At 38.5% G+C, this 16,003-nt stretch overlaps 1 protein-coding gene across 1 annotated transcript; it reads right to left on the minus strand.

Annotated features, from left to right (window-relative positions):
• Positions 1-11,702: 11,702 nt before the first annotated feature.
• Positions 11,703-12,647, minus strand: LOC113905010 (olfactory receptor 56A1). The gene has a single exon (XM_027562053.1). The coding sequence runs from the start codon at positions 12,645-12,647 to the stop codon at positions 11,703-11,705; it is 945 nt and encodes a 314-aa protein (XP_027417854.1).
• Between the last annotated feature and the right edge of the window lie 3,356 nt (positions 12,648-16,003).

Here is a 16,003-nt window from a genome sequence, read left to right on the forward strand (position 1 = left end):
GACAGAAATGGTATGGACCTAACAGAAGCAGAAGATATTAAGAAGAGATGGCAAGAATACACAGAAGAACTGTACAAAAAAGATCTTCATGACCCAGATAATCACGATGGTGTGATCACTGACCTAGAGCCAGACATCCTGGAATGTGAAGTCAAGTGGGCCTTAGAAAGCATCACTACAAACAAAGCTAGTGGAGCTGATGGAATTCCAGTTGAGCTATTCCAAATCCTGAAAGATGATGTTGTGAAAGTGCTGCACTCAATATGCCAGCAAATTTGGAAAACTCAGCAGTGGCCATAGGACTGGAAAAGGTCAGTTTTCATTCCAATCCCAAAGAAAGGCAATGCCAAAGAATGCTCAAACTACCACACAATTGCACTCATCTCACACACTAGTAAAGTAATGCTCAAAATTCTCCAAGCCAGGCTTCAGCAATATGTGAACCGTGAACTTCCTGATGTTCAAGCTGGTTTTAGAAAAGGCAGAGGAACCAGAGATCAAATTGCCAACATCCGCTGGATCATAGAAAAAGGAAGAGAGTTCCAGAAAAACATCTATTTCTGCTTGATTGACTATGCCAAAGCCTTTGACTGTGTGGATCACAATAAACTGTGGAAAATTCTGAAAGAGATGGGAATAGCAGACCACCTGATCTGCCTCTTGAGAAATTTGTATGCAGGTCAGGAAGCAACAGTTAGAACTGGACATGGAACAACAGACTGGTTCCAAATAGGAAAAGGAGTTCGTCAAGGCTGTATATTGTCACCCTGTTTATTTAACTTCTATGCAGAGTACATCACGAGAAGCGCTGGACTGGAAGAAACACAAGATTTCCAGGAGAAATCTCAATAACCTCAGATATGCAGATGACACCACCCTTATGGCAGAAACTGAAGAGGAACTCAAAAGCCTCTTGATGAAAGTGAAAGTGGAGAGTGAAAAAGTTGGCTTAAAGCTCAACATTCAGAAAACGAAGATCATGGCATCCAGTCCCACCACTTCATGGCAAATAGATGGGGAAACAGTGGAAACAGTGTCAGACTTTATTTTTCTGGGCTCCAATATCACTGCAGATGGTGACTGCAGCCATGAAATTAAAAGATGCTTACTCCTTGGAAGGAAAGTTATGACCAACCTAGATAGCATATTGAAAAGCAGAGACATTACTTTGCCAACAAAGGTTTGTCTAGTCAAGGCTATGGTTTTTCCTGTGGTCATGTATGATGTGAGAGTTGGACTGTGAAGAAGGCTGAGCGCCGAAGAATTGATGCTTTTGAACTGTGGTGTTGGAGAAGACTCTTGAGAGTCCCTTGGACTGCAAGGAGATCCAACCAGTCCATTCTGAAGGAGATCAGCCCTGGGATTTCTTTGGAAGGAATGATGCTAAAGCTGAAACTCCAGTACTTTGGCCACCTCATGCAAAGGGTTGACTCATTGGAAAAGACTCTGATGCTGGGAGGGATTGGGGGCAGGAGGAGAAGGGGACGACACGACAGAGGATGAGATGGCTGGATGGCATCACTGACTCGATGGACGTGAGTCTGGGTGAACTCCAGGAGTTGGTGATGGACAGGGAGGCCTGGCGTGCTGCGATTCATGGGGTCGCAAAGAGTCGGACACAACTGAGCTACTGATCTGATCTGATTTGATTCCTCTCCTACCCTTTTTCTTAGACCCAGATGGGAAAAGGTAACTTGGGAAGCAGAGACTTGACGGGTAAAAAGCTGAGTCCTTTGGGAACTGTGTCATATTATGCTCCTGCAGGTAGGGAGTTAACATGTGAAAAATGGACTGGTTTGAAACTAAGGTAAGAAATTGCCCAGAAGCCAAGGATCTGGTGCATAAGCCCTGACACACAAACCTGTTGAAAATGGAGAAAAAGAGACTACAGAGTCTTTATTACAGTAAGTCCAATGTTTTGAGTGCTTTCTGAGTGACCTAAACTACTTAAGTTCTTTATATAATTTTTCTCATTGAATCATCTCTCTTGGATATGGATGAGCAACTCTTTGGAGTAGAAACTATTATCCCTACTGTGTGTAGGGGGTAGCTAGAGAGACGGAAACGTCCCCAAAGGTACACAGTTAGGCTACATTTATAGCTACATCCGTCTGACTTCAATGTCTATGTTCTAAATGACCCTTTCCCACTGTCACCACTAATCTGATGAATGTGACTGTAAGTATTGAATTCCTAAACAAAATCCTAGCACATCAAGTTCAGAAAACTGTTAAGATTTATTTAACTAATAAATATATTTATCCCCTAAAGAGTGAAGAGAAAGAAAAGGAAATCTGACAATCTAATTTAAGACATCAAGGTTGTGAATTAAATAAAGGAATAAAATCATTCAAATCACAGATTTGAATCACAGCTCTGGCATTTGCTGTTTGCGTGCTGCTACTGCTACGTGGCTTCAGTCATGTCCGACTCTGTGCAACCCCATAGATGGCAGCCCACCAGGCTCCCCTGTCCCTGGGATTCTCCAGGCAAGAACACTGGAGTGGGTTACCATTTCCTTCTCCAATGCATGAAAGTGAAAAGTGAAAGTGAAGTCGCTCAGTCGTGTCCGACTCTTAGCGACCCCATGGACTGCAGCCTACCAGGCTCCTCCATCCATGGGATTTTCCAGGCAAGAGTACTGGAGTGGGGTGCCACTGCCTTCCCCGGCTGTTTGCATGACCCACCCATTAAACAAACACTAACTATATCTTGTGATCCACAAACTGTCTTGGACACTGAATATTAGATTGGCCAAACAGCTTGTTTGGGTTCTTCCGTAATAGCATATGGAAACCCAAACGAACTTTTTGGCCAACCCAATACAATGGTAAATAAGCAAATGTGGTCCTTGCCTTCATCAAGAGTGCATTCTAATTATATGGTTGTTAAAAGAAAATGGCATCTCTAAATGTATTTTATTTGAATAATTTCTAAGACACATTGTTTAGCAAAGAAGCAAGAGGCAAAAACAGTATGTAGAATGCTATACAAAATAATTTTGCAATGCTATACCAAGAATATAATATAAATAAGTGTGTATATATATACACAATTTATTATATGTTCTTAGATGAAATCAAATTACCTCTGAAAGGATACACAACAAACCTGTAAAAGTAGTTCTTTCTGAGAAAGACAAATTTGTCAAACTTGGCAGATGGGTAAATGGTATGTTAGAGATTACTGGTTATTTAGCCAATACCTCCATTCTTCCTTAATAACAAAAAACATTATTTTATTTGGGTACCCACGTATAGCACCAAAATACTACACCTCTCAGATTTCAAATGTTAGTAGATGTAATTTGGCAAACTTTCCAAGAAAACTCTCTAAAGTGAACTAATTTAGCTGAGGAATGAAGGTCATTTGCCGTCTTTCCTTCCACATAGAACAGGCACAGGACTGATGCCTGAATTTCTAGTAAGCACCTTAAACTATCAGTAACATTGAGGATGAACATTAGATTCTAAGCATGGTAAAGCAGAAATAGAGAAACCAGTGAAGCTCTGGTTTCAGTCCTAGATGTCCATTTCCGAGACTCTTCTACATGGAAGAAAAAGTATTTTCTATTTTGTTTAGTCCATAATTATTTAGGTTTTCTAACATATGCCGTCAGAAATAAAACTGATATGGAAAATTAATTATTTTTACTGAATACCTTTAACTTTTAAAACTTTGAACTATGTGTATATTTTCTATTTTTTAATTAAATATGCTTTTAATTTTATTCTTTTGATCATACAATTAAAATGTAGAAAGCTTTGGTAATTTTACAAAAGAAAATTTTGTAAAATTTACGAAAGAAAAAATTTACAAAAGAAAATATACAGAATTCTGTCAAAAGCCATCATAGAACATTACTGTGGGAGCATTACTTTAGATAAGTTGTTGAATCAAAATGGCCTTAAGGAAGAGAGGTATGAATGGGAAGAAAAACAAGAGTAGAAGCAGAGAAGCCAGTCAGAAGACTGTTACTTGCCCAGACAAGATGGTGGCCGGGACCAGACTGGTGGCAGAGGAAATGAATTTGAGGGGACAAATTTTGGAGGAATAGTCAAATAAATATACTGATGAATTAGAAAATGAGGCATTCAGTGTAGAAATCAAATATAATTCTAGGATTCTCTTTGATAACCTAGTAGACATGGACCCATTTACTATAATTGTATCACATAGTGAGATTTCTGGGAATTGTTGAGCTTACATTTGAAGTTCATAATGATAAATTTAATGTGAAATCAACAAGTTACTCAGGGGATTTTTTTCTAGAAAGCTTCAATCTTCCACAAAGGAAATAGATATTTAGATTTAGTCAGTGTTTGGGTTATTTCAAGCAACTACAATGGAGGAAGAGAACAAAGGAGGTCAGATTATTTCCAAGAGCATAATTGCATGATGGGCCGTAGATGCTCAGCTTGAGAAGTTAAGAAAAAAGAAAAATAATAAAATGAAGGAAATTTTTTTCAGTGGCTTGGTAGTCTTGATGTTCAACAATTGTGACTGCATTAAGGATAGTTAAAAATTTGAGCCTGCAGTTAGAAGGTGATAGTCAGAAAGTAGGATGTTTCAAATCTAAGTTTTAGAGATGAATCAGCCACAAAAATGAGATAAATCAAAAACTGGTAGTTTAAACAAGAAAGACTAAGTTTTGAGTACAGGCTGAACTAAGTATTCAAGCATTTCCAGTTTTCCCAGCTAAGGGATGCCCACTGTATGAAAATCACATTCTGATGAAAAATAAATGTTATGTAAGTGAAGTAAATAATAAGAGGGATACATATAGTATACACACAGTATAATTTCTTAAACTAAGGATAAATCTGAGAAAAGTTTTGGAGAAGTTTAGACATCAGATAAAGAATATATTCAATAGAGAAATAATCTGATAAACAGACTTTAGCCTGTAGCCTCTCACTGATTTTAGACAAATAATTTAGTTAGGCAATACATAATTCATTTCATTTCTTTGTTGTCTCATCTGATGCATCTGCCGACACCATCACCTGGGAGCCACCTTGCATTAGAAAATGAGCAGAAATTTATTCCAGTGCCCTTTATAAATTTGTCTGGGATTGGTGTAATTGTAGTAGTCTGCTACTTGTATGGAGCTTCCTGATGCTTTATGTTGCACTGGAGGATTGAGTGCATGGATAATAGATAATAATGAGGAGAGCTGATAACAACTCAGGGCAAGCAGGGAAAGAGCTGTTTCTGCCGGGAACTCAGCACAGCTCTACTCTTGTGCTGCGAGGTGTACACCTGGAACGCAATAGGACTGTGCATAGAGGGCACCGGAACCGACTGATGGCCAAACCAAGATTTCAAAAGGGATACTGTAGTCCAGCCCTACACAGTGAAAGAGCTGCTTTGTAGTTCCCAGCCTTCTCTTCATTTTTACTGGTTCCCATGAGTTCCTAACTGATGACCTTTAAATAGGTCCCTGAATTCACTGACTTCTCACATTTGTTTTCTACTTATAAACACTCATGTGTTTTTCCCACAAATCCAACATTAATCGTTCAAATTCTCACTCTGAACAATATAGTCCAATCAATAACTTTTCATTTTTCCTATATTACAAAATAATACATTGACATTCTAGCATTCAAATTATGATATTGTACATCATTTAAAGTCATCCAGTAAAATCTTAGAACCCATTAGAAATAACTGGTATAAACAATCAGTTGTGTGCTTTTCATCTATTTTTATGTGTATGTTAAGATCTTATATATAAATATTCTTATATATGATACCTTATACATAAAACATAAAATACTTTATATATAAAATGTAAAATATCTTATACATAAAATATAAAATATCTTATATATAAAATATGATCTTATATATATATACACATATATATATATATATTCTTGCCATCTCTATAATGAATACACAGAATAGAGCAGGAATACACAGAAGAACTATACAAAAAAGATCTTCATGACCCAGATAACCACAATGGTGTGATCACTCACCTAGAGCCAGACATCCTGGAATGCGAAGTCAAGTGGCCCTTAGGAAGCATTACTACGAACAAAGCTAATGGAGGTGATGGAATTCCAGCTGAGCTATTTCAAATCCTAAAAGATTCTGCTGCGAAAGTGCTGCACTCAATATGCCAGCAAATATGGAAAACTCAGCAGTGGCCACAGGACTAGAAAAGGTCAGTTTCAAAGAAAGGCAATGCCAAAGAATGCTCAAACTACCTCACAATTGCCCTCATCTCACACACCAGCAAAGCAATGCTCAAAATTCTCCAAGCCAGGCTTCAACAGTACGTGAACGGAGAACTTCCAATGTTCAAGCTGGATTTAGAAAAGGCAGAAGAACCAGAGATCAAATTGCCAACATCCACTGGATCATAGAAAAAGCAAGGGAATTCCAGAAAAACATCTACATCTTTATTGAGTATGCCAAAGCCTTTGACTGTGTGGATCACAACAAACTGTGGAAAATTCTTCAAGAGATGGGAAAACCAGACCACCTTAACTGCCTCCTGAGAAATCTGTATGCAGGTCAAGAAACAACAGTTAAAACTGGACATGCAACAGACTGGTTCCAAATCAGGAAAGGAGTACATCAAGGCTATTTATTGTCACCCTGCTTATTTAACGTACATGCAGAGTACATCATGTGAAATGCTGGACTGGATGAAGCACAAGCTGGAATCAACATTGCCAGGAGAAATATCAATAACCTTAGATACACAGATGACACCACCCTTATGACAGAAAGCAAAGAGGAACAGAGGAGCCTCTTTATGAAAGTGAAAGGAGAGTGAAAAAGCTGGCTTAAAACTCAACATTCAAAAAACAAAGATCATGGCATCCAGTCCCATCACTTCATGGCAAATAGATATGGAAACACTCAGAAACTTTATTTTCTTGGGTTCCAAAATCACTGCAGATGGTGACTGCAGCCATGAAATTTTTATAAAAGATGCTTGCTCCTTGGAAAAAAAACTATGACCAACCTAGACAGCATATTGAAAAGCAGAGACATTACTTTGCCTACAAAGGTCCATCTAGTCAAAGCTATGGTTTTTCCAGTAGTCGTGTATGGATGTGAGGTTCAGAGTGTAAAGAAAGCTGAGCACTGAAGAACTGATGTTTTTGAACTGTGGTGTTGAATAAGACTCTTGCATGTCCCTAGAATAGCAAGGAGATCAAACCAGTCAATCCTAAAGGAAATCAGTACTGAATATTCATTGAAAGGACTGATGGTAAAGTTGAAACTCCAATACTTTGGCCACCTAATCCGAAGAACTGACCTTTTGGAAAAGACCCTAATGCTGGGAAAGATTGAAGGCGGGAGGAGAAGGGGATGACAGAGGATGAGATGGTTGGATGGCATCACCAACTCAATGGACATGAGTTTGAGCAAGCTCCAGGAGTTGGTGATGGAAAGGGAAGCCTGATGTGCTGCAATCAATGGAGTCACAAAGGGTCGGACACAACTGAGCGACTGAACTGAACTGAAGATCTTATATATGTATATATGATATTATCATATATATACATTTATATCATATCATTTATATCCCATGCTTTTACACTAGCTAGGCAAAATCATTTTATAAATCATGAGTTTGTAGTATGCTTTATTATCTAATCTAAGGTGCAACTTGAATCTTTTTTAATTGGAGAATAATTGCTTTACAATGTTGTGTTAGTCTCTGCTGTACAGCAAAATAAGTCAGCTATATGTATACACATTTCCCCTCCCTCTTGAGCCTCCCTAACATCCCCACCATCCCGCCCCCTAGGTCACAGAGCCCCAAACTGAGCTCCCTGTTCTATACAGCAGCTTCCCATTAGCTAGCTATTTTACACATGGTAGTATAGTTATGTCAATGATACTCTCTCAATTCATCCCACCCTCTCTTTACCCTCCCACTGTGTCCACAGACCTATTCTTTATGTCTGTGTCTCTATTTCTGCCCTGCAAAATAGGTTATATTTTTCTAAACAGATTTCACATATATGTGTTAACATGAATGCTGTTAAAATCTCTCTTCCATTTAATGAGACTTTCACCTTCCATATACATTTAAGAAAAACTGTAACAAACATTCCTCTGAAAATCTTGATGGAGTGTTTCTTGAAATTTCATTGAATTTATCAATTAATATGGGGAGAACTGACATCTTTAAAATGTTCATATGTTATTTTCCACATAAATTGTTTTCTCTACTTTTAAGGTGTAAAAGTAAAGTGGAAGTTTCACTTAAATAGCTTAGTATAATTTTTAAATTATGTCCTTAAAGGTCTTGTGTATTTTTTATGATGCCAATTTCTACATATTAATAAATTCCTCTTGTGGTAAGTGTCATGTTTATTTCTAATATTTTTGGATAATTTTTACTGATATAAAGAAAACTATTGAAGGACTTCTCTGGTGGTCCAGTGGTAAAGAATCCTTCTTCCAATGTAAGGACGGGTTTGATCCCCTGTCATAGAACTAAGCCCACATGCCTGGATCAACTAAGCCCATGCACCACAACTAGAGAAGCCCGTGCTCAGCAATGAAGACCCAGTGCAGCCAAAATTTTTTTTTAAAAAAGGAAAAAAGAAAACTACTAATTTTTTCAAGTTTATCTTATCTTTGAACATCTTACTAAATATATAACTAATTCTAAAAATTGTTCATTGTTTTAAATTATTATACCATATAAAAATATAAAAATCACGTTAATTTAATCATTTTTATTCTGATCCTTAAAATCCCTTTTACTTTCCTGATGTATTTTGTGGGTTAGGACTTCGTCTTTTACATTGAACTGTAACACTGATAAGGGCATTCAGCTGTGTTCCTTTTGGGACATTGCCCTTGGTAAAAGGGGCTGCCTCCTCCAATGTTATGCTCCCTCCCTGGGGCAACCCCCATCCAATGAATAGTTGATGAGAGAAGAAAAAGGCCTGGCACACACACCTCAGTTTAGAAAAGTCTGAAGGTGAAGGTGAAAGTTGTTCAGTCGTGCCTGACTTTTTGTGACCCCATGGACTGTAGCCCTCCAGGCTCCTCTGTCCATGGAATTCTCCAGGCAGAATAGTAGAGTGGGTTGCCATTCCCTTCTCCAGGGCATCTTCCTGACCCAGGGATTGAACCTATGTCTCCTGCATTGCAGGCAGATTCTTTACCATCTGAGCCATCAGGAAAGACCCAGAAAACTCTGAAAGGCCATCCCAACCTCCCTTTGAAGAGGTTATGTGAGTTCTTGCTTTTGTTTTCTCAGATATTTTTGAATAGTTTCCACACAAGAATTCATTGATCAGTACTCTTGAATACTTTACGGGAGCCCTTCTGCAGATTTTTGGAGTTCTCATTCTAGGCAGTTCTTTTTTCTCCAGTACTCTGCCCTGTGAATTCTTAGCTGCCTTAGGATCCCCTGACCCCCATGTCCTCAACACAGGAAGACTGTCAGGCTACATTTAAGTTCACCCTCCCTTTGACATAGTCTGGAATTCCTCCTCAGAATGCTCAACACTCTTTCTCCAGTAAAAGGGACTTAGCTCATTTACTTCCTATCCTCCATTGCCTAATGTCCAATGCCTTCAGAACTATTGTTTCACATATTTTTGTCCAGTTTTGCTGTTGTTTCAAGTGAGAGGATAAATCTTGACTTTGTTAGCTCCATATTTACAAGCTAAAGTCCCTCATAACTATGTATAATCATACTGAACAAGCAGATGAAAGCACCATCCCACTTCTGATACCTCCCTGGGTTCAGGGTTGGATTTATGACTGCATAAGCCCTCTACCCTCCCCACAGCCAGAGGAGACACGTTTTACATCTGAAGACTTAGTATCTTAAGGGGACTATGCACCACAATAAAAGAGGGTATACTTCTGGGGGAACCTGAAGTTATAGTGATTTGGGAGAGCTAAAATATAGCCAGGAAGTTTGAAGAAAATAGATTTTAGGACTGGAGGAAGGGCAGTGGCATTGTAAAAATGTGAAATTAAGTGAGATGTGACTAATTCAGGACCTTCAAGTTTAAGGATGACACTTAGATTCATTTTTAAGTGGAAAATCTATGAAAATTTTCTTCCTTGTGTATACGGACAATAGTATGTGTACTCAGAATTAATATGAGTGTCTCAGGAAAAAGCATGTAACTATAAATCTTTTATTCATGGAGTCAAAGGGCTAAGTAAAGACAACTGCATGACCAGGCCTCCAGGTCAACCGTGTTTGACTCTCGGGAACCAGTCTCTGTCTTCACTCATAAGAAGATAACTTTAGGCCAAAATTCCTTGAACAACCAAGGTTAGAGATAATAAAATCCACAGAAGTGTCAGCATGAAATACAGACATTTTTCTCTCCTTCTCACATATCCAATTGTTAATCAAGTTCTGTTCATTCTTTAAAGAAATTCCTCTGAAATACTTTCTAACCACGTTTTCATGCTTTTTGCAAAGAAATCAAGCAGCGCTCCACCCACCCCCTAACCAGCTCTCCAGCTTTCACCATTTTTTTTCTTTTTAATACTCTAACACCATAGAGTATACACTTTTTCATCTAGTATTTGTAGTTTACTAGTCAAGAGACAATTCAAAAATAAAGATAGTATTAGTTGAAAGCAAGGTACTAGTACTATCTACATTTCAAAGGCCTTTAATAATTTTGGAATCTATTCACTGGAACTAGTGTTTGAGGACCTCTTAATAGAGTGGCCCTTGCTTTTATTCTATGGAATTTTGCAAATAAGAATTATATCTGACCTTTAGGAAAGCCCATAGGATAAGCTCAAACCCTAAGTTCCCAACTACCAATGTAAATAATGACATCTCTGCCTACCAACTACAATAATATATTATGTTTTCTCACCCATTTTCACTAGATTGTGAATCCAGAAATTTAACCATATGCCATACTTGTACTCTCCTCTTGAGTGCAGCTCCAGACCAGATGGCACATGGTTTTAAGTTAACAGAAGGTCTCCATAAACCACCACACTCAGTTTATCCATTCCTCACATTTCTGGTCTTCTCATTCCCCACTTCTACCTTCACTTGGGTCCTTAGTACCCAGCCTTTCCATAAAGAGTTTCCATAAAACATATGAGGATTCTGTTGGGCATAAGCAGTACCATTATGAATATTATCCTTTTGTAACAGAAGCTGGAACAGTCATGATGAGATAAAGATGGTGATCTCTCTGAGCTCTGTGCCTCTGCTTAGCTCTCCCTGATTCTCAAGGGAGAGGATCTAGAGAGAATATACTTATCAGCTGGAGGTTCACAAAAACGTCCCAGAGATCATGGCCTGAAGAGCAGAACTAGAGCTTCAGTTGTATCTGAGGAAAGAATGCTGTGTCATGAAGGACTCTGGAGTCAGAGACCTGCACTTGTATTGATGCTTTACCACTCACCAGATGTGACCTTTTTCAATATTTTTCCATAAATTATTGTTTTCTAATACATAAAGTGGAATAGTAATCCCTGTCCTGTAGTATTTTTATGAAGATGAGATTATTTAAATATATAATATTTAGATACAAAGTTAGGTACCTAAGAATATTAGTTTTACCCACTCTATGCAAATGAATTTTGATACCAGAAGGACAGAAACTGGGTAGGAAATGTTCACTATCAAGCATTAGTTTGCTTTCTGGAATCACAAATCCTGAAATAGAAACAGAGGAAATAGTAATAGGTGTTTCCACAGAAGGCCTTCTTCTGTGTGTTTAAAACCCCCTATGCAACAACTTCTGAAACCCCTGCTTTAACTCTTTGGTTTGAAACCCATATACAATAGGGTTCAAGGCAGGGGGTATGAGGTGATGAAGGATATTGAGCAGGATCAGGATGTCCATGGGGACCCTCTTTCTGGCCACATTTGTCAACACCACAACCAGAAGGATGGTGCTGAAGAAGAGAATGAGGATGAAGTGGGAGCCACACGTGCTCAGAGCCTTGACAGCAGCCCCCTCGGTCTTGAGCTTGAACACAGCTCTTAAGATAAAGATATAGGAGATGAAGATGAGGATGAAATCTGAGCCTAGTAAAGTCCAACCAGCCACAGACTGATAGATTCTGTTCACGGTGATATTGTCACAGGAGAGTCTGGACACAGACAGGTTGGCACAGATGCAGTTCTCAATGACATTTTTCCCACAATAGCGGAGCCGGGCAGAGAGAATAGGAACAGGTGAAAGCAGCAAAGCATTCCGAGCTATGATGAAAGCACTAGCCTTGGCCACAAATTGGTCAGAGATGATGGATGGGTATCGTAGTGGGTGGCAGATGGCCACATAGCGGTCATAGGCCATGACCATGAATGTGCAGGACTCCATGGGGAGGAAACTGTTCATGATGAACATCTGGAGGAAGCAGGCAGAGAAGCTGATGGACCTGAGGTCAAACCAGAAGATGGCCAGGACCTTGGGGATGACAGTGAGGCAGAGCACCATGTCCAGCAGGGAGAGAAGGCTGAGCAGGTAGTACATGGGCTCATGCAGAGAGGCCTCCAGCCGGATGGTGATCAGGAGGGTGGTGTTGGCCCCCATGGCCAGGAGGAAGAGGAAGCTGAAGGGTAAGGCCAGCCAGTGCTGCCAACTCTGGTAGTTAGGGAAGCAGATGAGGAGGAATTTGGAGGCTGGAGCAGAGGAGTAGTTACTGGGTGATGTCATGAGGTAAATCCTAAACTGAGGAGATTTTATTTGGGTTTATGTATGGTAAGGCACAGGAATTAGGTCAATAAAAAACAAAACTCCCAAAATATTCTCTAGCACTTACTCATCCAGAAAACTGATGAGATATAGACGAACAATCCCAAATAAAGGCAAAGTTTTCTAAAGCTACATATTAATGGTGGGAGAGCCTGGCAAATTATTGCTAAAGTTAAATGGAAAAGCAATAAGACAAATAAGCCACAAAATTTAAAAGAAAATAAGAAGAATCACTGCATTAAAACATACTGTAAAGCTATAAAAAATTTTCCAAGGGACAGTGACCAAAGCAAATTGGCTAATTATGGATCCCATAGGCCAGAAATGCTCACTAGTTTACAGATTAATCTATAATTTATAAAGATGTCAGAAAATCACATTTAACTATAGGTCTTTTTGGTGAGTATTGCTGACATAATTTATTAGATAGTAGTTTAAAAAATTAGTTTTTCCTCACTTTTTAGTCACACACCAAAGTAAATTGGAGATGGAAAAATTTATACTCTCAATTCTATGATCATGAGTACTCAGCCACTTCAGTACTGTCTGACTCTTTGCAACCCTATGGACTGTAGCCCACCAGTGTCCTCAGTCTAAGGGATTCTCCAGGCAAGAATACTGGAGTGGGTTGCCATTCCCTTCTCCAGGGGATCTTCCTGACCCAGGGATCAAACCCATGTCTCATGTCTCCTGCACTGGCAGGCAGATTCTTTACCATTAGCACCATCTGGGAAGCATCCCCCAGTCTGTAACATACCCTTTACAAATCTTAGTCTCTGATTCATCCACTTCTCTGTCCTCATTCCTTCCTTACATCATAGAGAACTATTTTAATTAAGTTCATCCTTCTGCTACCTGGATTTCACTGAGAAGAGTGTACTTAGTGTAAAGGGTAATAAAGGAGGGGAAAAGAAGGAATAAATACAGAGAAAAAAAGGATCAGATGCCTGGAAGTACTGTCAGGTAGAAGTATAGAAACAAATTTAAGTTGATGTTTTTTTATATTCAGGTGATAAGAATGATTAAAAACTAACTCTTACTTGAAGAAGTAACACTAATTAGAGGGAAAATGATAATTATTCTCTGCTTTGCTCTGGTTCAACCATGTTTAGAACACAGTGTGCAGTTCAGTGCACCTTGATTTAAGGGACATTTTTGAAACTTTACCACCTAGAAGAAGATTTCCAGGATAAATGGGACTTGAGAACTCATAATGAGGGACAATTTAGGAAAGTGAAGCTATTTTGTGTGATGTAAACATGCCATTGACTTTTAAGAGGAAGAGAAAAACTAAGACCACTAAGGAGAAAAATTACAGAGAAATCTATTTCTGTTTAATGTGAATCATGTATAATAATTAGAGGAGACTTTTTAGTTAACACTACTCTGCTGGAACATGTTGGGTGAAAGCAATAATCAAATCTCCTCACCAGTTTCCTCACTGAACTCATGGGCTCGGTGCCCAATGTCATATTAAACTCCAAACAATCTCCCATCCTTTCTTTTTCTAAAGTCCCTTAGACTGTTTTTCTGAGCAAGCCAAATGGATTTTAGTCACATACTTGAATGAAATTCCCAGCCATAGGATCCCTTGTATTTAATGATATGGGATTGCTGAGACTATACAAGATCATTCTCTTCCAAAAGGAACCTAGAATTTCTGAATTTCATCCATCCAGTACCACCAGCCTTTCTCTTCTGTTATCAAGAGAGCCATTATTAGAATGAGAATGTCTCCCATTCTGAGTCTTTCGACGACCCAGCTGTTGCAGGTCCAACACAGACTTGCTTCCCTCCCTTAGCCCTGAAACTCACAGATGATGCAACAGATTGGCTCCGAATTAAAACGTCAATTGGCCTGCATCCAGTAACCAGATTGGAACTGCTTCCTTGGCTCTGCTGAAAAAGTGTAGAGGGTTTTATGGCCTGCAATCAGTTTTCACACTGTTCTATCCCCTCCTCCAAGCCAGCTGGGAACAGTGGTAGTTTAGGATACTGGGGCCCTGCGGCTGGTAATGAACTGGATCTCCCGGGAACCTTCATCTTACCGTGTGTTAAGGTGCTACTAGGTGGTAGTTAAAAGGTGGGAAACAGGACTTGAAACTAACTTGAAGTTCAAATCTGTATCTATCTGTTTGACTCCACAGATCATCCTCTTAAATATTACTTTATTCCACTTTCAGCATTCTGAAATGTTATATTGAAATGTTCCAAAATTTCTTAATGACACCATACCCTTTCCTGCTTTTTTATATTATCCTGAATTCAACTCTGCTGTTTCATATCTGCCTGAATTGGGGCAGCTAATTTATCCTATGTAAACCTCAGTCATTCAATATGTGTTCATTTATTATTATCAACCATTTTTCAAGTAGTAGAATAGTCACAGGAATAAAAAGATGAATAAAATAGCTAAGGTGTCTGCCCTCATCAAGATTCCATTACAGTATTTACATTACATTATAGTATCAGAACTCTCCCATTTTTCATAAAATAAAACCAGTTCTCATAATATTTACTGCTCAAGACTACACATAAACTGGGAAGTTACTTTCGTTGAGCATTAGATCCACATTGATTTTGTATCTCATTAATGTGTTTCACACAATATTTGGAGTGTAATAGAATCAACATATTTTTTCCTAATTAATTAATTCAAGGTCATGTATAATCTGACTCCTTCCTCCTTCTTCAGTGTATTTTGAACCACTTCTCTGAGTGGGTAATTATTTCAGTGACAGACATAATTGACTATCTCTTGGTGGTTTGTGATAAAAATCAGTCAGATTCATTGTGTGATTTTTATTTTTCCTTCACCAAACAGAAAAAGAAAGAGGGAAGGGAAGGGTAGAATTTCTTTGCAAAAGGAAAGACTATACCTTGAGAATTCTTAATCACAAGTCTGCACTTATCATGTTTAGGGGCTGGAATTCACATAATTTGTGTATCCTATAATCTCATAGGTAAATTATTGATTTTGTCAGCTTAAAATTATTTGTGTTGTTCCTTTATTATCCTTCTACTCTTTAGTATGGCCTGTGTAATAACTTTTTCAATAATTATATTGATCCTTTGTGCTTCTCTCTTTTTCTTTGATAAATCTTACCAAGGCTTTATTAACATTATTAATCTTTACGAAGAATCAACTTTGTTCTTTTGATTTTTTTTTTTTTTTTGTCCTGGGATTTCTTTGGAAGGGATGATGCTAAAGCTGAAACTCGAGTACTTTGGCCACCTCATGGAAGAGTTGACTCATTGGAAAAGACTCTGATGCTGGGAGGGATTGGGGGCAAGAGGAGAAGGGGATGACAGAGAAT

Source organism: Bos indicus x Bos taurus, chromosome 15 (genome assembly GCF_003369695.1).
Source record: "Bos indicus x Bos taurus breed Angus x Brahman F1 hybrid chromosome 15, Bos_hybrid_MaternalHap_v2.0, whole genome shotgun sequence".
Classification (NCBI taxonomy): domain Eukaryota; kingdom Metazoa; phylum Chordata; class Mammalia; order Artiodactyla; family Bovidae; genus Bos; species Bos indicus x Bos taurus.

Coding starts and splice junctions, on each gene's coding strand:
- LOC113905010 (XM_027562053.1), bottom strand. CDS start 12,647: ATGACATCACCCAGTAACTACTCCTCTGCTCCAGCCTCCAAATTCCTC.